The sequence below is a fragment of the Simochromis diagramma genome, unplaced genomic scaffold (genome assembly GCF_900408965.1).
Source record: "Simochromis diagramma unplaced genomic scaffold, fSimDia1.1 OVJJ01000005.1, whole genome shotgun sequence".
NCBI lineage: Eukaryota > Metazoa > Chordata > Actinopteri > Cichliformes > Cichlidae > Simochromis > Simochromis diagramma.
The window spans coordinates 1,232,785-1,253,944 of NW_024387097.1; the positions used below are offsets into that span (position 1 = coordinate 1,232,785).

The 21,160-nt window shown below is 44.1% G+C and overlaps 1 protein-coding gene across 3 annotated transcripts in view; it reads right to left on the reverse strand.

The window, feature by feature from the left end:
• LOC120742988 (whirlin-like) overlaps positions 1–21,160 on the reverse strand; it is a 60,279-nt gene that overhangs the window by 12,932 nt on the left and 26,187 nt on the right. For all 3 annotated transcript variants that reach the window (XM_040046530.1, XM_040046529.1, XM_040046528.1), the window contains 5 exons: positions 19,641–19,766; positions 12,119–12,393; positions 10,556–10,592; positions 1,433–1,618; positions 1,138–1,329 (listed from right to left, as the gene is read on the reverse strand). In XM_040046530.1, the coding sequence (XP_039902464.1) occupies positions 1,138–1,329; positions 1,433–1,618; positions 10,556–10,592; positions 12,119–12,393; positions 19,641–19,766 (816 nt within the window). The remainder of the gene's footprint in view (positions 1–1,137; positions 1,330–1,432; positions 1,619–10,555; positions 10,593–12,118; positions 12,394–19,640; positions 19,767–21,160) is intronic.

Consider the following 21,160-nt stretch of genomic DNA (forward strand, 5'->3'; position numbering starts at 1 on the left):
CAAGGTTCAACTAACAGACTGACTCTACTTTTCAGCACCCTGACATAGACTTTCCCGGGGAGGCTGACAAACTATAGTAGGAGCCTGCCTCCAGTCCTTCTTGGGAACCACCACCCCTGTCTGCCAAGTCAGAGGTACTGGCCCTGATGTCCACACAACTTTGTAGAGGCATATCAAATAAGACAGCCCTACAATATCCAGACTCTTCACCTTTCATTGGGAACCTACCCACCCCAGGGGTCCTGCTACCAAGAAATTATTTGACTGCTTCAGGGTGGTTTAATCCCTGGCTGCTCCAGCCTACATGCCAAATATCCTTGCACAAGAGTTTAGTAACAGAACAGCTTAGGTTCAGATCAGGCAGGCCTTTCCTCCCAATCACACCGTTTCAGGTCTCACTGTAGTCACAGCAGGACAACAGCATTTCCAGGGCGAGCACCCTCGAGTACCCCACCCAGGGACTCTAAGAAGGCCAGGTACTCTGAGCTGTTGTTTGTTGTGTAAGCGCAGATGACAGTCAGGACCTGTTCTCTGATCCGAAGGGTCTGGGGCACCTCTCAACCTCACGCACCTGCTCAGGCTCCTTCCCCACCAGAGAGGTGATGTTCCATGTCCTAATTGCCAGCCTTGGTAGCCAGGGATCTGTCCACCAGGGCCTCTGCCCTTGGCCACCACCCGGCCCACACTGCACCCAACCCTTACGGCGCATCCTGCGGGTGGTGGGCCTTTTGGAAAGTTGGCCCATGTCCCTTATTTGGGCCACACCAGGCCAGGACCCATTGGCTAAGGCCCAGCCAGCAGGTGCGCTTCCTTGGGCACCCTCCCCAGGCCTGGCTCCAGGGTGTACCCAGGTAATTCTATCTCGGGCAGAGTGAACTGTTCCCTTGATTGTGTGCACATAAGGGTCTAGTGAATCACCCTTTGTGTGGTTCCTCATCCAAGACCAATTTGCCATGGGAGAGACCCTAACGAGGGGCAAAAGCCCCCTATCGACATAGCCCCTGGGATTCCTGGGACACACAAACCCTTCACCATGATAAGGTAGCGATTACTTCACTTCACTTCAAGACAAGTCAAAAGATTAAAGGCATTACACCACACAATGTACTTAAAATAAATAAATAAATAAGGACCAACCATAGCAGGGATGGTTTGCTCTGCATCATGGATCACAGGGGCTATATGGCTACAGTGGCCCTGAGACTGCCACACTTCTAGGCCTCCACGCCAGGACTGGTGAGACTCCCTTCCATGGTGCAACACCAGTCTATCATACACGTCCAGATCCTGTGGCGCCACCAGTCTCCTCATCTCAGACAACATGGACAACTGGCAGAAAGAAGAAGACAAAACAAAAAAAATAAGATATGCTTATAGTACAGTGAAGAAAGGATTATACAGACATGGAGTCAGGTGCTGTGTAGCGATGTACCTTTGCATGTGTATTGAAAAGCTCAAACAGAGCCATGGTCAGAGACTCTACTCCTATATGTCCTTCTTGGTACTCCTGCAGGTAGTAGGCCATGGTTTGCCTCTCTGGATCTGTCAGCAACATGTAGGCCTGCTGTTCCAGTGACACCTGAGCACTGGGTGGGCCCACACCTCTGTATCCTGCTGGCTGGATGGAGCAATAGTTTGACAAGTGAAAAATGATGGAATCAAATATAGGAGAGATGAAACATGTTGTCATTGTGTCTAATACTACAAGGACTGTGACATGCAATGGAAATTCTTCATATACTGCCGAGTTATAAGAAATACTGTTTTCAGAGAGTCATCACCTTATTTGTCTTATTAGAAAAGAACAGAACAGACTGCACAGGAAGCCAAGGTCATAACTCAGGCTCACTGAGAGAGAGAAAGAATGTGGATGTTTAGGTTTTATGACGGGGGGGGGGGGGGGGGGGGGCTGAAGCTATAAGAATGTGAGGAACGCTCAGACACTTCGAGATCAGGCGGACACCCTCCCGCGCTCATCTCCCCTCCGGATGGTTATTGCGCAAAAGTGTTGTATGGAATAAAATGATTGTGGATTGAGAATTATACCGAGTGTTGTCCTTCCTTCAGCCCAAAGATGAAAGGATTGGGAGGTTTTAACAGAACAACACAGGTTGACCAAATGTGCTTATAAATAAACTGATTGATTGATAAGTTCAGTTCACCTCAATTCAAGTTGATTTGATTTATACAGCACAACAGTATACCAACATATGCCTCACAGGGGTTATTTTCTAAGGCTCTATAGATTGAAGGATTTGTTGTGACCAGTCATCAGTACTTGTCATGACCTAATATCTTTTAGATGATATTAGGTCATTATTAGGTCATAATTACAATGATTTCTTAACCTCCTAAGATCCGAACTCTTTCATGGCATTTTTAATTTCTCTTTGCTATTTGGGCTGATCTGGGCCTGAAGAATATAAATAAAAGAAATTACCAGATTATCTTATTTTTAAAAATGGGATTTCGATAATACAGTAGCAGTATAATATCAGGCCCTTGTAGAGCAAAATTTTGTATTTTGGTCTAGACAACCCAAAATGTGATGTCCACATATGTGGACGCCAGGTCCTAGGAGGTTAAAGAAGCACCCAATCATTGCTGGATTCTGCCTGCACTTATTGTCCTCCAAGGGCTGCTGACATGGAAGTGGTTTCTCAAAAGGCAAATATGGCAGAATACACAACAACACTATATTAGTGAAAAGAGTAAAAGTGCATTCCTTTATAGAGGGAATAAAATATAGGAGAAGGTATTTTGCTCTTTTTTTATCCACTTTCTTCTTATTCTTCTGTCAGCTACGGTTGCTGACAGAAGAATATGAAAGGAAGCAGATGATCTGCTTCCATCTCACCCTATCCAGAGCATCTTCTCTGTTACACCAACCCTCTACATATCCTCCTTTACTAGATCCATGAACCTCCTCTGACGTCTTTTTTCTTTTAATATTGACTGGCGACTCTATTTTCAAATTCCTTTGTCCAACATATCCACTTTCCTCCTCCTCCATGTCCAAATCATGTCAGTATGCTTCTCTAACTGTCTCCAAACCACTGAAACTGAGCTGTCCCTCTGATATGCTCATTTCTAATATAGTCAATACTGGAACTCTTGATCTTGAGATTAGCCACCTAAAACGTAACTCTTTGAAGGACATTTCTACCACTTATTTTTGTGTAAAGCTAACCGAACCTTGCATAATATAATATCGTTAGCTTCATAGCATAAGTGCCTAAGTCATTTTTTGGTCAAATTGAGATTTTTGCCTAACTTTACTCCCCTACCACTGCTGCATCATCCTGTCCGTCTGCCTGCCGAAAACACAAAAAAATGACTTAGGCACTTATGCTATGAAGCTAACAATATAATATAATATAATATAATATAATATAATATAATATAATATAATATAATATGGGCTGTCAAAGTTAACGCGATAACAATGTGTTAGTGCAAAAAAATGTTAACACCTTCTTTTTTTTTGACATGGAATTAACGCACTCACACACCTGTGGCCTGTGACCTTTGGCACAGTTACCTTTTACCTGTGACCTTTGGCACGCCCAGTTTTTTTTCTGGAAATCAGGAAGCGACGCATGCAGCAGTTGTAGATGTGAGCAGAAATGGATAAAGAAAAAGGTCTTTTGAACAGCAAGTTCAATTTTAAAGCAATGCCATATGGTTGTCTTGACAAGACCAAAGTAATTTGTATTTACCGTTGATGTGAACTGTGTTATCACCGCAGTACGTCCAGTCTCAAATACCGCTTGCTAGCCAAGCACACAGCTAACGCAGAGAGCCCTCCTCCCTCTCGCCAAAGGCAGACCACGCTGGACAGCTTTCAAAGGAGACGTCTGGACAATTCTACAACTAACAAACTTTCAACAGCCACAGCAAAATGGGTGGCTACAGCTTGCAGGCCGATTAACATTGTGGAGGATGAGGGGCTACTTGAAATAATTCGCATAGCATCCAACAAATCCACGCATGAATTGCCTTCAATAGCTACCACTGTAACCAAGATACACAACTTGTATGAAGATGAGAAAGTCGAGGAGGCTTTGGGGCAGACCAACACGGTTGCACTCATCGGAGGCCATTGGACTTCTCTAGATATTCACAGTTACCTTGGGGTAACAGCGCATTATTTTTCACCACAGAGGGAACTTCAGTTGCATGCTTTGACTGTTATGAAGATGGAGGAGAGGCACTTCACTGACACGTGCGCTGAGCACTTTATGCAGCTAGCTAGACAGTGGGGAATTGAACATAAGGTCAGCACGCTGACCACTGACAGTGCACGCAACATGGTCGCAGCGGCAGGCAGCTGCCGTTTGAGCACATGCCTTGCATCACACACAGCCTCCATCGAGCCATCACAGTTTCTCTACAGAACAGTCCATTTAACAGCACACTGACAAAATGCAGAAAGGTCAAAGGCCATTTCAAGCATAGCCCACCAAACGTACTGGAACTTGAAAAACAGCAAATTGCACATTTTCATAAGAAAGAGTCACTCAAGAGTCACACAAAGGCTCTAAACAGTACCCTGGAGATGATCAGGCATGTTTTAAAAAATCAAGAACCACTGGGAGATGCACTGGCACTACATCCAGCCAATGTTACAATGCCAACAGCAGCTGAACTGGAGAAACTGAGGAAGCTGGACACTGTGCTGGAACAGGTAACTTATTAATACTTACTCTTACCACTTCTGACATAGGAAAGTGTGTGTGTGTGTGTGTGTGCGCGCGCGCGCGCGTGTGCGTGCGTGTGTGTGTGTGTATAAAGCATTTTAACCTTATGTGAGTGAATGTAGCAAATTCTTAATGAAGTCTATTTCTCTATAACTGCAGGTATATAACTGAACTTTTGGGAGAAGTTTGTCTCCTGCTCAGTGGTGCTGCCAACTTTGTGTCACCTGTCGCGAGTGATGGAGCTCTCTGAGGATGACCCAGCTTAAGCTGGGCAGACACTGCAATTTTTTCAGCCGCGTTATTCAGCTTCTGCTCAAACTGTACGATTGACTCGCAGGGGTTAGAAGTTCGTAGGTCACGATGCTCTGATGCAACCCGAGTGCTCACACTGTGCGTCCATAAAAATGAAGGTAATCTGTCGCTCACTCTCCCTCTCTGTCTTTCACTCACACACGCCACCACCATCAACTTTGCTAAATTGCTAATGAAAAACATGATCAGGCAGCTGTGATTGAGCAGCAGTGTAGATCCAACTATTTTCACGGTTGTTGTGGTCGTGATAATTTTGTGAGGCCACATCGAAAAGGCTCGGATGAGCTTTCCAAAGTTCTACAAGTGCCTCCATCGCTTGTGTCCAGATCACACGCTGCACTGCCGTGCTGCTCCGTCTTTTTCACCGACGTTTGTGTGTTTACGCGTGAACAGTGTGAGAAGCTCAAAATGGGCCAAAAATCGCACAGTGTGAGCCCAGCTTACATGGTTAAAGTCGAGGAGACCTTCAAAGCAAAAATGAAGAAGAGCAAGGAAAAAAGTAACATCGTACGGCTCAGGGTTGCGACAGCTCTGGATCCTCGGTTTAAGGATCTTAAGTGTCTAAGCATACCTCACAGGGCTGAGGTGTGACGCTTGATCAGCGCGTTGCCGAGGGAGAAGCAGAGGCCTGCACAGCCTGAACAACCAGCAACATATAAAGGAATAAAGGCTCACTTTTCTTTAAAGTTTAGCTCCACCTCGTTCGTCTGCATTTGGGTACGCACAACACAACCTCCACGCAGTCTACCATGGCAGATCATGACAGTACAAACTGACCAGAATGGAGCCAGCAGACTCTGCATGGAATCTGCAGCGTGCGGTTTCAGACGTTTGTCTCTGTGAGGGCCTTCACACGTCCAAACTGGGAGTGCTACAGCTGTTCCTTTGTTTTCTCTTTCACTGGCAACAAGTCCCGAGGTCTCCAGCTCTCTGGCCCCGCAGGAGGGGTGCGTGGCAGGAGAATAAGGATTGTGTGGCTGAATTCTGCGGGCTTACTCTGCCGCAGTGCTTCACTCTCGTTTTGGGATTTCCAAGCTCAACTGTCTGCGGCTGCCATGCTGCCACCTGCTCAGACACCTGCTCAAGCGCCTGCGGCTGCCACACCACCATTTGGTCCTCTATGCCAGAGGTCGCAACCGCACGGCCTGCCCGTCCACGTCCTGACTGTCCACGGCCTGCATGCCCTCACACATCCACCAAACCACACCAACAACAGCCCTTCTTCGCCACTGTTGCCCTCCAGCCCTGTTTTTCCTGTGCTGCCACTGCTTCCCATGTGGTCGGCCCTCATAACTGTTTCGGCGCAGTCACCTTCCACGTGGTCGGCCTCCTCAACTGCTGTTTTTGTGTTTGGACTGAGATATTTTAGATCCAGCGTCCAGCTATGAGAGAAACTGATTTATAATCACCACAATTCTTGGAAGTCATCAAATCTGGAAGTCAGGATTCACTAGTAAATTCTATCAGGGTTCCTACTTCAACTTGCAAGCCTGGTTGCCATAACAAGTGTCCATAAAGTGTTGCATCTCTCCACAATACAAACACTCAGCTACCACGATTCTTCTCTTATGCTTGTTGAGCGGCAGGTGAGCTCAGTTTTAATAGTAGGTCTGGTGGAGTTGGGTTAGGAAACCCCAAGTTTAATCCGACTCACCCAAGAAGGCAAGGGAAGGGATTTCTGCCGACTCCAGAGGCTGTGTAATTGATTTTCAAATGGTTTCAGTTGAATTAGGCCACTATCAATTTTCAAAAATATAACTTCATGATCTATAATAAAAAATACATCAGCGATAGAACAAATTTTCAAAAATGATATGGAAGTTCCCTATCAGATGTTTCTTTGTCTCAGTAATTGTAATGTTCTAATCGTGACAATTGTGATTTGGCTAAATATAAATTATATCAGTAATTTGCTTATAATTCAAAAACTGATTTTGGGGAAATTGTAATTTTAACAAATCTAATCTATATGCAGACAGACTTCAGGTCGAAGTCACTGAGATTTGAACTTTTCAGTATCTGCACCCTGACTGACTTCCTCTCTGCATTCACAAGAATTTCAGAAAACTCGGCCTCTGACTTTGAGATTGAGGTAAATGAGAGTCAAACTTATCCAAGATTTTTAAATATATATAATTATGGTACCAATTTGAATCTCCTTGAGTTACTGCGTTCACAATGTAGGTGTCCACCCCAACAGCCTTTTACGGCTGAGGGGTAAAAATCGAATAGGTGATGAAAACAAAGATAATTAGCGTGATGATCAGTGTCATTTCCTATTAGATGAAGTCATACAAGTGACCAATATCTACCATAAGTCACGACTTAGCACTACATACAGTTCGCGTGAGGATGGTGCAAGATGCTTATGTTAAGTGTGGATCTAGGAACATGAGAATATGAAGACAGTGGTGAAGTGTGCAGAAAGAGGGACAGATGAGTTTGAGGTGTGGGTAGGATTACACCATCAGCTCTGAGCCCTGTCTTGTTTGCAATGGTGATGGGCAGACCGACAGTTAAGGTCAGGTTGGAGTCTCCATGCACTGTGATGTTTCCAGACGACATTGTGATCTGTGACGAGAGTAGGGAGGAGTACTGGAGGTATAAAATGAAGATAAGAGGAATGAAAGTCTGTGGACAGATTACATGTGTGTGGATAGAGGGAGACAGAAAGGTGAGGATGGAAGGAGTATTCAAAGCAATGGACAATACACAAGAAAGGTGAAGTGGCAGGTTAGAGTGGAAGTTCATGGTTTCAGTGAAGGAAGACAGAAAAGGGTGAGATGGAGGAAGATGATCCACTGTGGCAACCTCTAAAGGATGCAACTAAAAGAAGTACTGATCATATCTCGCTTGGTAAAATATGTTGTGCCAATATTATTTCAAGGGTGTGACAACCTATACAAACCTAAGAGTAAAGAATGTTTTTCTTGGGTAAATGTTAAATGTCAGGGCCTTCTATGGCTGTTTATTTTAGTTGGACCGTGCCGTACACTTCGTGATGTGCTAATACAAGATCAAATTGAACCCACATAAACCATTTTAAACAAAGAAACTCCAAACATGTCTTACATACACTAATTTTAAGTGGTTTTTTTAACTTGTGAATTGTAACTTAGACCTCACTGGGAGGCAGTGCAGATGCTTTAACAATGACATGAGATGAGAAAATGTATGAATGGATTAAAATCTTGTAGCAGCATTTTGAACAGATTGAGGGATTTGCAGCTCCTACAGACAGACAATATGAAAATAATGCCCTGATTTCCTCCTAGTTGGATTAAAGTAATGCACTAAGTTCACTTTTTGAGATGATGCTCTTGAGTTATATTTCTTAAATGAAAAAATCAAAAGCTGGCTGGAACTTGAAGTCAAGGACTGATCGAAAGAAAGAAAGAAATGGTTTTAAAACTACTCATAATGTGACTTAACTGGATAATGTACACTGAAAATAACGAGGGACCCTAGGGGGGCCGCAGATGCTGTGGAGGAAGCACACTTGGAGGCAGGGATTCTCTTCACCCGATGTGCCATTTATTTACAAAACAAGCCAAGCTGGGGGTACGAACAACAAAAACGAAACTTGTACAACCAAACTTAAAGCAGGTCCAAACGCTAGGCTCATGCCTAGTGGGGTGCTACCCAGCCTTCAGTCATACAGCACCACCTTGAACTCAGCATTAACTCTGCTTTTAAAGCTTAAACCCCTCCCCAAGAACAAGCCATGCAAGGCCTTCCTCTCTTTCTCACACTACACCACAAATCCTGCCAATGATTCACTTCCTTATAAACATTGAATCAGGTACTGAATCAGTGACGTACTGAATGAAGCTTTGTCCCTGATCATGTGAATCTGGCTAGATGAACCAGACCACAGTGCTTGTGAAGTAGTGTGATGTTTGTTTGACACATGCGCCGGAGCTTCAGGTTCAAATGGACCAGCACTAGCAACATGAAACAGAGAAACCTCCAAACATTTTGGTAATACTGATAATCTAACAGTGAATGGTTTTGAATACATGGGCCCACTGCATAACTATTTCATGGTATGAAACTTAGGAGCATTTTATTTCACTTCCTTAGGACATAAAACAAACTAATGAAGGAATGGTCCACATCAGCATTAGGCTCACATTCATAACTAAAACAACTCTATGAGGATGGTGAGGAGTCTGCATATCGACAGGAAGTTGAGCGGCTGGTACTCTGGTGCAGTCAGCACAACCTGGAGCTGAACATGCTTAAGACTGTAGAGAAGACAGTGGACTTCAGGAGACATCCCTCAACACTGCTCCCTCTCAAAATATATCAGACAGCTGTGGAGATCTTCAAGTTCCTGGGTACCACCATCTCCCAGGACCTGAAGTGGGAGACCAACAGCTCAAAAAGACCCAGCAGAGGATGTACTTCCTGAGACGACTGGGGAGGTACAGTCTTCCACAGGAGCTGCTGATCCAGTTCTACACTGCAGTCATTGAGTCTGTCCTGTGCTCCTCCATCACAGTCTGGTATGGAGAAGCCAGTGAACAGGACAGGAGCAGACTGCAGTGGACTGCACGGGCAGCAGAAAAGAATATAGGCGCCCCCCTGCCCTCCATCCAGGACCTGCACCTCTCAAGAACCAGCCAATAAATTCGATTCTGATTCTGCATCTGGAGCTCATTGAGCCTTGGTCCCTCTAGGACACTGTTATTGAGGAGGGGGGGACTCCCTCTATGCTGCTCCCGACTAGTTGTTGTCCCCCCTCCCATGGGACTTGGGCACTTGGTGGCTCTGTGGGTTAGCTGACTTGGACCTCTTCATTGTGCAATGGGGGCTCTGCCAGGTGTCAGGAAGTGAAGGAATTTCTAAAGAGTTCCTGAAGAATGGATGAAATGACTTGTTTGAAATCGAGTGACGGTTAGACGCAGCCATATTAATTGGCAATGGCAAAGCAGCTCCGGTTAATACAGTAGGGACTCTGTTTCAGTGAGTGAAGCACACTGCTTCACACCACTAAACTGTGAGATGATAATATAATCAATAACATGTTCTGGAAAGACGAGCCTGAGATCAAACTTCCTGATGAGGCCAGTGAACAGAACAGCAAGACTGTTCCAACAAACCCTGGTTGGTGTGTCCAGGAAGTTCCAGCAAAATCTTCGACTGTCACACTCAACTCGGGATGAATCAGAGCTTCAATTATGAAATTATACAAGCTCAGTTGTATTTGTTCTATTTGGCTTGGCTTTATTCTGCAGTTTGTTTGTTTTTAATTTAAGACAGCTTTTCTACAGTTCATTTAACCACTTTTGCAGTAAAATAATTTTACAAATTCATAAATGAGTGAAACAAAAGACCTTAGAGAATAACAAAAACATTGTTGTGATCTTTCTACTTCTGGCTGGGACATCTTGAAATTTCGGTAGCATTTCCAGTGTGCTGTTTTCCTTGTTTGGATGGAGAAATAGGATGTATGCGTACGCAATGCTTCAGTGAAGCAGTGTACAATTTCAGGTAGACAGTGTTTACAATAGGCAGTAATGCAAAGCTGCCATTCTTACCTTTCCTAATACAGGTGTAGCTCTGGCTGAAGATGGTCTGCAAGAAAGAACACAACAAACAACAAACAATGCTTAGCATATTTAAAAAGTAAACACACAAATGATTAGTTATGCTTATAATTGGACTGAGACCAACACAGTCAACTTGTTAAAAACCACAACGTCAACAACATCATCATGAAGTGACGAGCTGAGAGTCTCCGTAATCTTCTTCTCTGTCGTGACGCTGCACTTCCTCATGTGTTTCCCATGAAGAATTATAGTGAGAGCTCAGGTTGGTTTGTGGTTTGGGTTACATGCACTTCCATAATGTTAACCACATATGAACTAAAAATGTCTCGTCACATCTATTACCACCCCAAATTCATAAAAATTGGAACACTGTGGAAAATGTAAATATGCAATGATTTGCAAATCTAACCCCATCAGAACATGTAAAACACGTTTTTAAATGTTTTTACACATAATGTTCAAACTGTGACATATTACTATTGCATGAAAAGTATTAGCCATTAGTACAAAAAAGCCCAATTACTCAAGTTAATTGGGTAAAAAGTCCCCACAATCACCTCCACACTTCTGCCTTTTCTTCTTTCTAGCTGCCTCCACGTGCACCCTGTTCCTGTGTCTTCAGCCATCAGCAGCACAGTTTCCATCTGACTGATCTGTTAGGAAATCTCACCTCATGTCTGATTTGGCAAAGATTTTATACTGGATACATACAAATGTTGTATGTATCCAGTTTTGTAGGGTTACATGACTTTGCCACAGTCGTGTAAACCTGGGCCTGGCATTAGGAGTATGGCTTGTGGCACCGCCATGGCTGGAATATATACTTTCAAGGGTAAATCAACCTTTCCATTTCTCAAGGCTCATTCATGATTTTTAACATTGTATAGATTTTACAGTAGTTACCTGCTGGGAGCAGGTTGTGATGTTACTAATATTAGGCATTACAGTGAATAACAGCTTAAGAAGTTAGTTGTCAGTTTAATTAGAAATGGCGATAGTGTAGAAGCTTCAAGGTGGAGGGGCATTAAGTCCTATGATACGGTGGGTAATGAGGACCATGTGAGACAAAATAATATGCAGTATCTCAGCCAGGGTTGCCTTCATGGTCACTACAACAACATTAGGCTGGGTTGGGACCAGTGAAGGGAGAATTAAGTGTAAACTACGCTTTCTCCTCATTAGTTTGAACAAATCAGACAGACGCACATTCTCATATAAAACTTTGTATTCTGCTGAGCAGGGTACTCGCTTGACTGCAGCTGTTTTCCAGCATGTGGTTTTCTGAACAAACGGGATCCACGTACATGACGCTTTATAATCAGTCAAGGCCTTGTAAATAAATGTATCAACAGAAGAAGTGTTTTGGCTGCTGGTTCCTCGAGGTGGATAAACAAACACGCTAACACAAACCAGCGCTCAGTACAATTAAAAGGAACTCTTCAGATGATGAAATAAGAACAAACTGGTTATCAATTAAAAACACTCTAATTCCACACAGGGACAAGTATTCACATTTCTAATAATCATTCTCAATCGCTCTCATATACTTACCTTGTACAACAGTTACTGGAACTGCCACTACCATGGATGCCACTGCTGATAGTGGTGTTGGGGACAGAACTGGGGTTAGCAGGCGCACTGGACTCGATTATTCCCCGACCGCTGATACATTTTGGCTCATCCACCACTGTGCATGCGTGAGGTAGACGGGCAACATCCCTCACGTTCATCAGCAAGTTGTACCCTGTTTTTAGGATATGAACCGCCTCATCGTGGGAGATGGTCACAAAGCTCTGACCGTTGACTTCCAATATCTGATCACCCACCTGCAACAGAGAACTCTGGTTATGCACTACATGCTTATCTATGTCTCATAACACCTTCTGTACATAGTTCCTACACGCCTGCATCTGGGAAGTATTCACAGCGCTTCACCTGTTCCACATTTTGTCATTTTACAACCCAAAATAAATGTAATTCATTTTTCACCTCAAATTTTCTACACACAACATAATGTGTGTAACATTTTTGCCATAATTACAAAGTGAAGAAATTTGCCTGAAATTCTTGCAAATTTCTTCAAAAAACAAAAAGCATGTAGAGAAGCATTCACAGACGTCCATAAATGGAACAAAGCTGGGACCCTCAGGAGTCTTCATAGAGGTGGCCATCTGCCCACCTGTCAGCAAAAGGTTTGGCAAAAGGCATCTGAAACAAAGTTCTCTGTTCTTCATCATCATCACCTTCATTTATAAAGCACTTTAAAACAACCACAGCTGACACAAAGTGCTGTACATAGGAACTATATAATAAAATGACATAAGATATAAATAGTGTTGGCCCTGCGACAGACTGGCGACCTGTCCAGGATGTACCCCACCTCTCGCCCTATGACAGCTGGGATAGGCTCCAGCACCCCCGCGACCCTGAAAAGGATAAGCGGAAGCAAATGGATGGATGGAAGATATAAATAAAAGCAAAAGAAAAGAAAAAGTAAAATAATTAATTAAATAACTAATTTCATTACAAGAGAAACTAAGTCTCACTGAGGTTAAAAGCCAACAAATAAAAATGGGTTTTAAGACGCGATTTAAAAGTGGAGAGGGCTCTCTAACGTGCACGCGCAAATTATTCCATCATTTAGGACCCACGATAGAAAAGGCCTAGTGGGTACTTGTACCACTAGGTACAAGTATGTAACACATGTACATACATGTGTTACATGTATGTACATGTGTTACATACTTGTATTCTGACTATTTTTTCAATTCAATTCAGTTTTATTTACACAGCACCAAATCACAACAACAGTCGCCTCAAGGCGCTTTATATTGTAAGGTCGACCCAACAATAATACATACAGAGAAAACCCAACAATCATATGACCCCCTCTGAGGGGAAGAAGACAGGATCAAAGACATGCTGTGGAAGAGAGCCACAGTGTGTCTCTGATTAATAATAAGAAATGATTCAGCGCAGAGAGGACTCTATCTATGGGCGAATTTCAGGGGGTTGGGAAGCGCATCTGTAACCGGAAGGTCGCCGGTTCGATCCCCGGGCTCTCTGTCCTGATTCCTTGGGCAAGACACTTCACCTGCCGCCTACTGGTGTTGGTCAGAGGGGCTGATGGCGCGATATGGCGGCCTCGCTTCTGTCAGTCTGCCCCAGGGCAGCTGTGGCTACAACCGTAGCTGCCTCCACCAGTGTGTGAATGTGAGAGTGAATGAATAGTGGTATTGTAAAGCGCTTTGGGTGCCTTGAAAAGCGCTATATAAATCCAATCCATTATTATTATTATTATTATTATTATTAACACATAGTGAGTGAAGAAGAAACACCCAGTGCATCATGGGAATCCCCCAGCAGCCTACACCTATCGCAGCATAACTAAGGGAGGATTCAGGGTCACCTGGTCCAGCACTGACTATATGCTTTAGCAAAAAGAGAAGTTTGAAGCCTGATCTTAGGAACAACAAGTCAGCCTGGAGTGTGAGAGTGAAGTGCTCTAATGGGGTGATAGGGTGCTATAAGGTCAGCAAGATCCTGATAATAATGAATTACAGTCTATTATAGAAGTAATGGCAGATTTTTTTTACTCATTTCAAGCAAAAATATCTTGTATTAAGTGAAAAAAATCTGCCAATGGAACAAGTGAAAATTCTCCAGATCCAAGATGCACCGTCTAAAAACAAGCTCATAAAAACAAGCTCATATATGTCACTGAAACGTTACTATGTAGCTGACTGTGTATTTTAGGTGTGGTGAGATATGTTTGACTAGAAATTAGACAAATATACTTGGTAAGATTTTGAGTTTTTGCAGTGAGGCAGAAGAAAGAACAAACAACAAGAACAAATACAGCCCTGCGGCCTACTACTGCCACCCTCACTGCTGATGAGGCCCACAAGCCCACACTAAGGCAACAACAACCCCCGATCCCAGAACTCCAAACTGCAGCACGGAGCATCACGCCACAGGACCTCCCCTCCCTGGACAGCAGTGCAAGGACAAAGAGACAGACAACCCACACCACACAGTTCTCCCCTAACCTACATAACATATGAGGGCTGAGCAGGTGCAGGAGACTGAGAGAGAGCAGCACCCACACACTCCCACAGCCTCACAGGATGGAACAGTAAAATGATCCCGAGCCTGTATAACTGGGAACATACTTCACTGCATGACAGAGTTAGAAAAGCCACATCAGCTTCCCTGCAGCTGAGTGTTGGACATCCTGAACCAACACTCATGTCAGTTACATCCCACTTGGTGTCATGTCCTGTGGACTGTTTTGAGTCCAGTGAGAGACACATTTCTGGGAACTTAGCAGAGCTGCTGCTCAAAATGGCAGAGTGGGCTGAGGAAAACAGTGCAGTGGTACTGACAATGCAGCTAACATGATACCTTAAGCAACAAACATCCTGCATTACTTGTACATCCTTCATCTTTTTGTAAGAGACGTTCTGACGGTGATGAAGCCCACTGTGGGAGCACAGCAGTCACAGGGGAACGACACATGGGCATGCCTCAGTCACTCAAACAGGAGTGTATTACAAGCAGGAACTCAACGTTTCATATTCTCAAACATGGATCCACTCATCTCTGCGCTGGCTGTTATGAATGCACTGATGATCTTTGGGAGACACTGCAGCCATGCACTGTTTGAACACAGCAGTGCAGACAGGTGTACAAATGTTTTATTATTGTTATTATTAGACAACTTCTATTTGTTTTTGTTGCATCATTGCTATGAAAGGCAGAGCAGACATGAGTGGAAATAAGTTTTAAGAGAATATAACAACAACCACCATGCTTGACCCAAGAAAGGGGAAAAATGTGACCTTTAATGAAAACAGAGCAGCTGATGAAAGCTTTCTGAGAATAACTGCAGCAACAGTAAAATACAGCCAGCCAACTCCACTGCCAGGAGGAGAGGAGGCAACAGAGGAGCAAGAGGAGTCACAAGCTTCTAATGTTTGGAGGTTCAACTGGAGACACTAAGAGAAGGAATCCCTCAGCTGATGCAACGCGTGAGGGGCTTCTATTCCACTGACCCGCTGAGCCCAAGGCTACAATCCATCCACGTCTTACACTGACATGAAGACTGTGCGTGGTATCAGTCCCCTCTGTTTTATCTCCTTTAAAACAGAGAAGAACCACGATTAACCCCTCAAAGCTGAGGCGCACGGCTTTTCTTAATGCCAATCGTCACTAACAGCTAAATCTGTTACCTGCTGTTTTATTTGTTTTACAGATTTAAATGCATATTTTGTAATGTGATTCTGTTTTACTGTAAATAGTTAAAAGCGTATAAATATTAAAGATACGATCAGAGACTGAATCTTTTGTCACTTTGAGATGGGTCTTTGTTTTGTACTATTTCTTTTCCCCAGCACTCTGTTCCATGTTTAGTGTCATAACTCATATAAATAATAACATTCGTTATAATATGTGGTTTGTACATTAGTCATTTATTTTATACAAACATTTACTTAAATCCATCCATCCATCCATCTTCATCCGCTTTGTCCGGGGCCGGGTCGCGGGGGCAGCAGCCTAAGCAAAGAAGCCCAGACCTCCCTCTCCCCAGCCACCTCCTCCAGCTTATCCGGGGGAACACCAAGGCGTTCCCAGGCCAGCCGAGAGATATAATCTCTCCAGCGTGTCCTGGGTCTGCCCCGGGGCCTCCTCCCTATGGGACATGCCTGGAACACCTCACCCAGGAGGCGCCCAGGAGGCATCCTTGTCAGATGCCCAAACCACCTCAGCTGGCTCCTTTCGATGTGGAGCAGCAGCTGCTCTACTCTGAGCCCCTCCCGGATGGCTGAACTTCTCACCCTATCTCTAAGGGAGAGGCCAGCCACCCTTCGGAGGAAGCTCATTTCCGCCGCTTGCATCCGCGATCTCGTTCTTTCGGTCACTACCCACAGCTCGTGGCCATAGGTGAGGGTAGGGACGTAGATCGACCGGTAAATTGAGAGCTTCGCTTTTACACTCAGCTCCCTCTTCACCACGACGGACCGGTGCAGCGTCCGCATTACTGCAGCTGCAGCCCCAATCCGTCTGTCGATCTCCGGCTCCCTTCTCCCATCACTCGCGAACAAGACCCCGAGATACTTGAACTCCTCCACTTGGGGCAGGAACTCATCCCCGACCCGGAGTGGGCACTCCACCCTTTTCCGGCTGAGAACCATGGCCTCAGATTTGGAGGTGCTGATCCTCATTCCCGCTGCTTCACACTCGGCTGCGAACCGTTCCAGTGCGAGCTGGAGGCCCTCACCCGATGAAGCCAACAGAACCACATCATCCGCAAAAAGCAGAGATGAGATTCTGAGGCCACCAAAGCGAAAGCCCTCCGCCACTTGGCTGCGCCTAGAAATCCTGTCCATAAAAATTATGAACAGAACCGGAGACAAAGGGCAGCCCTGGCGGAGCCCATCACCCACCGGGAACGAGTCCGACTTATTGCCGGCAATGCGAACCAAGCTCTTGCAACGGTTGTATAGGGATCGAATGGCTTAAATCCTTTGTAATAAATTGATCTGAAGAGCTGCTTGGGAGCCAACAGAGCCGACTCACTGAGCCATAAGAAGCAGCTCTCTTATTAAAAGAGCCAGAATTCAAATCACTAATAGTTTCCATCACTGTTGAATGAGCTGGCAAAACGTTACGGAGAAGCACTGTGTGACTGTCCAACAGTTGCTAATGGTTTGAATTTACACCTAATATTCACTGAGTGATGTTAGGCACCCACAGTGACATATACACTGTGTCTGTACTGGAAGCGAAACAAAACAAATACCAACAACAGCTTTGCAACATGTACTTCTGTCCATATACTGCTAGTAGTTTATAGTACAACAGTCAGTTATTCTGTGTATCCACAAACACAATCAGACCTCCTGCAGGACAAAGGGTGAAGATGAAGTCACGGCATTAGATGCTGAGTTTGAGCAAAGAGACTAGAAAACGTTATGTTTCATTATTCTGATGCAAATTTGAAATTATAAAAACTGTTCATTTATTTAACAATACAAATACTTACATTTTGAATTGTCTTTTAATATTTGTTTTCCAGGGTCAGAAAAGTGACTCTAACTGAATGAATTTAACCCTTGTGTGGTGTTTTTGTTACTCAGCCAGTGTTCATGGGTCTGGTGGACCCGCTAGAGTTTTGGCTTTCCAATTAACACTATCAAACAATTTTATGTTAAATTACTCAACAGACGTTTACTTCATCCCAATTACGAGCCATGTGAACAGCAAACATGGTTAATTTTTCCCTTCACCTTTGTTCGGTCACATTTATGAATTAATGTGCTTCTCATTTTTTTAATAAAATGTTAGAAAAAATAAAATAAAATCAGTTATAATCAAGTGTAAATATCTTTATGCCATATTTTGCAGGTTTTGATGGTATATACTGCCTAAAGGGGCAGCGGCCTCCACTTGGCATGGGTCTCACAGACCACCATACAAGGGTTAAGTAGATTTCTATCACTTTCTAATGCATATGTAAAATAACGAACAGGCGACACAATCGGTCACACATATAAATACACATATACACACATATAAATGAGCCAGGTCCTTTCATATGGAGCTGTGATGACGACTCTGCTAGTCTGAAAACCACAAGTTTAAACAGTATCCGAGGCTACGCTGCCTCTGGTGGCCACTAGCTGTATATGCCATGTGATCCAGTTCACTAGCCAAGCCTCCATCTTATTAACTGCAAAAACAATTTCTGACAGGGACGAAGGATGGATGCACAAAGAGGAGGAAGGAAAGGTTATCGATTGATTGATTGATCATACTTTATTCATCCTGAGGGAAATTGGGTTAAGGCTGCCAGCTGTGCCAGCGCCATAATCCAGCTGCTGATCCCACTATAACTGCAGGATCACGCAGTCGGCTGCTGCGTGACCAGCACAGCAGACACACACAGATCCACACACACTAGCAGCTTGTTACACAATCAATGAATCACTGCAGAGTATCAATGAATGAGCCTTATCTCGACAGTGAGGACGGAGCTTCTTCATACCTTTATCAACATCCTCTCTGTTGTTGTGGCTTTAACACTTTTTTTCATAGTGTGTAAAGTATGCCAGTCCCAAAAATAGCTCTTTATCTCTCTGTTAAAGTAGTGCAGCAATATCTCCCACCATGCTTCTTTGAAAAGTTTAGTTTTAAATTTGGCTTTTTCTCTTGTTTTTAGCTGTCCCAATTATTTCAACACATAATCTAGAATGCTGCTTTATTTTTATCTCATAGTCAGACGTGGTGTGACAACATCAAGAAAGCCATGTTGTTCACAGGCAGGAAGCAGTTTCTGTTCTCCCCCCCTCAGGCAGGTTGAAAAGGCCTGAGTCAGAAGACTGACCTGAAAGCACACAGCGACCTGGAACATATATATAAAAATAAAATTCCCCACTCGCCCCTGCGGGCGGTTTATCCTTCAAGCTCGGGTCCTCTATTAGAGGCCTGGGAGCTTGAGGGTCCTGCAGTATCTCAGCTGTTCCCAGGACTGCGCTCTTCTGGACAGAGATCTCCGATGTTATTCCCGGGATCTGCTGGAGCCACTCGCCTAGCTTGGGAGTCACCGCACCGAGTGCTCCGATTACCACGGGGACCACCGTTACCTTCACCCTCCACATCCTCTCGAGCTCTTCTCTGAGCCCTTGGTATTTCTCCAGCTTCTTGTGTTCCTTCTTCCTGAATCTCAGGAGCGGGACCACGCCTCCAAACATGCTCCTTTCGGTTCTCATCTATACATGTTCCCCCAGTTCTACAAGCTCCTCAAATGAGGACGCGGGCCCAGCAGTGAATGAACAGTTACCACTAACATAACATTCAGAGATGATACTGATCCCACTGCTTACAGAGGGAGTTTACAGACACCATCTTACTGCATCACATTCACTAAACTCTTTCACAGATGTTTGTAAAGCAGACTGAAAGGCTCGGCGCTTGATTTTTATATACCTGCAGTAGTGGGAGTGCAGTGTGGGTTTGTATTGTGTTGTGGTGTAACACAGCAATGCTCTGAAGGACAGATGAGACAGGCTACCTTTAGTCCACCAATGTCTGCAGCAGATCCAGGGTCCACTCCAGTAATGTATATGCCCAGTCCATACTCAGCACCACCCCTGATCATTAGACCCAGAGATCGACCTCCTTCCATGTTCAGGTTCACCTTTAGGAAAGACAGGATATTCAGATCAATCTGTGTTGTTAGTAAACAAAGACTTACAGAAGAAAAGTTTGGAGGCAGAATAGTCAGAATAATAAACAGAGTTTAAAGAAACGTTCTTTCCTTGGAATCAACACATGAACAGCTGTGCTCAGCCTTTATGAGCCGTGGCCATCAAAGCTGAATGGAGGACTCAAAGGCAGACAAAACCCAAACAGTAATCGCAGAGTTAAGATCTTTATTTGGCTAAAAGTAAGGTTCACTGGACTGATGGGAACCAGGCATGTTGTATAGAGCGCTTTGAGTACTCCGGGAGAGTAGAAAAGCGCTATATACGAATCAGTCCATTTACCATTTACCATGGATTCTGTTTCTGAGTTATTCACACCAGTGGCCTGCGAGAGGTCATCCTGCAGGGCTGTGGCGATGCTCATGCTGTTGTTCCTTGCACAAGGACGGTTTAGGTTCTGTAGGGTTCAGGTATCACCTCATACTAGGAGTAGGGACACTGACCCTAACCAAGCACGAAAAAAAGAGTCAGAAAAGAGAAAGGTGGGTAAAGTGTCAGTGGCTGCAACCTGCTAAACTATTTCAGGTTTTGAGGTTGTATCACTGTTGCCTCTGTAGTGCACCTGTTGTTAATTTCATTAACTCCAAAGCAGCTGAAACTGGTGAACAGTTCCCTCTGCTACTGATCTGACTGGGTCACTATCCTGGAAGTTTAATTCACTTCATGCTTTACTTTGATTAAAAAGTGTTCTTTTGTTTTAGCAACATATATATAGCACCAATTCACAGCAGTCACCTCCAAGCACGTAATGTTGAACAGACTCTGCACTATTAGAAACAACAACTTTCCCACCCATCATTTCAATACAAGCTAAAACTATATTAAATAATTCAGATGACATTATCTTTCCTCCATTTTGCCCCCTGCTGGTGAGATACCTGATTTACTGGCAGTGGATAGTTTGAGTGCTCAGGTAGAAAAGCTTTATTTAAATGCCAGTCCATTCATCTTTCACACTTGTTACAATGTTTAAACCAGTAATCATTAAATCAAAACATCATTTATAGATTTCATATATGTGCAACATGATGCAGCAATGGGTCTCTATTTGAATTCCACAGGCCACACACACACACACACACACACACACACACACACACACACACACACACACACACACACACACACTAGCCTACCCGCTGTATGCCCTCAGCCAATCACAGGTAGGTAAGTGAGATAGTTGTGACAAGATTTGGAGCCTTGCAGTCCATTAATGATTCATTCAGGAATTGAAATGCTGCACTGTGAGAGAATCTCTGATTTAACTAAGTAGCAACTGTGAACACATTAACATTAACGACACAATAACCAAATTAACTTGTAATAC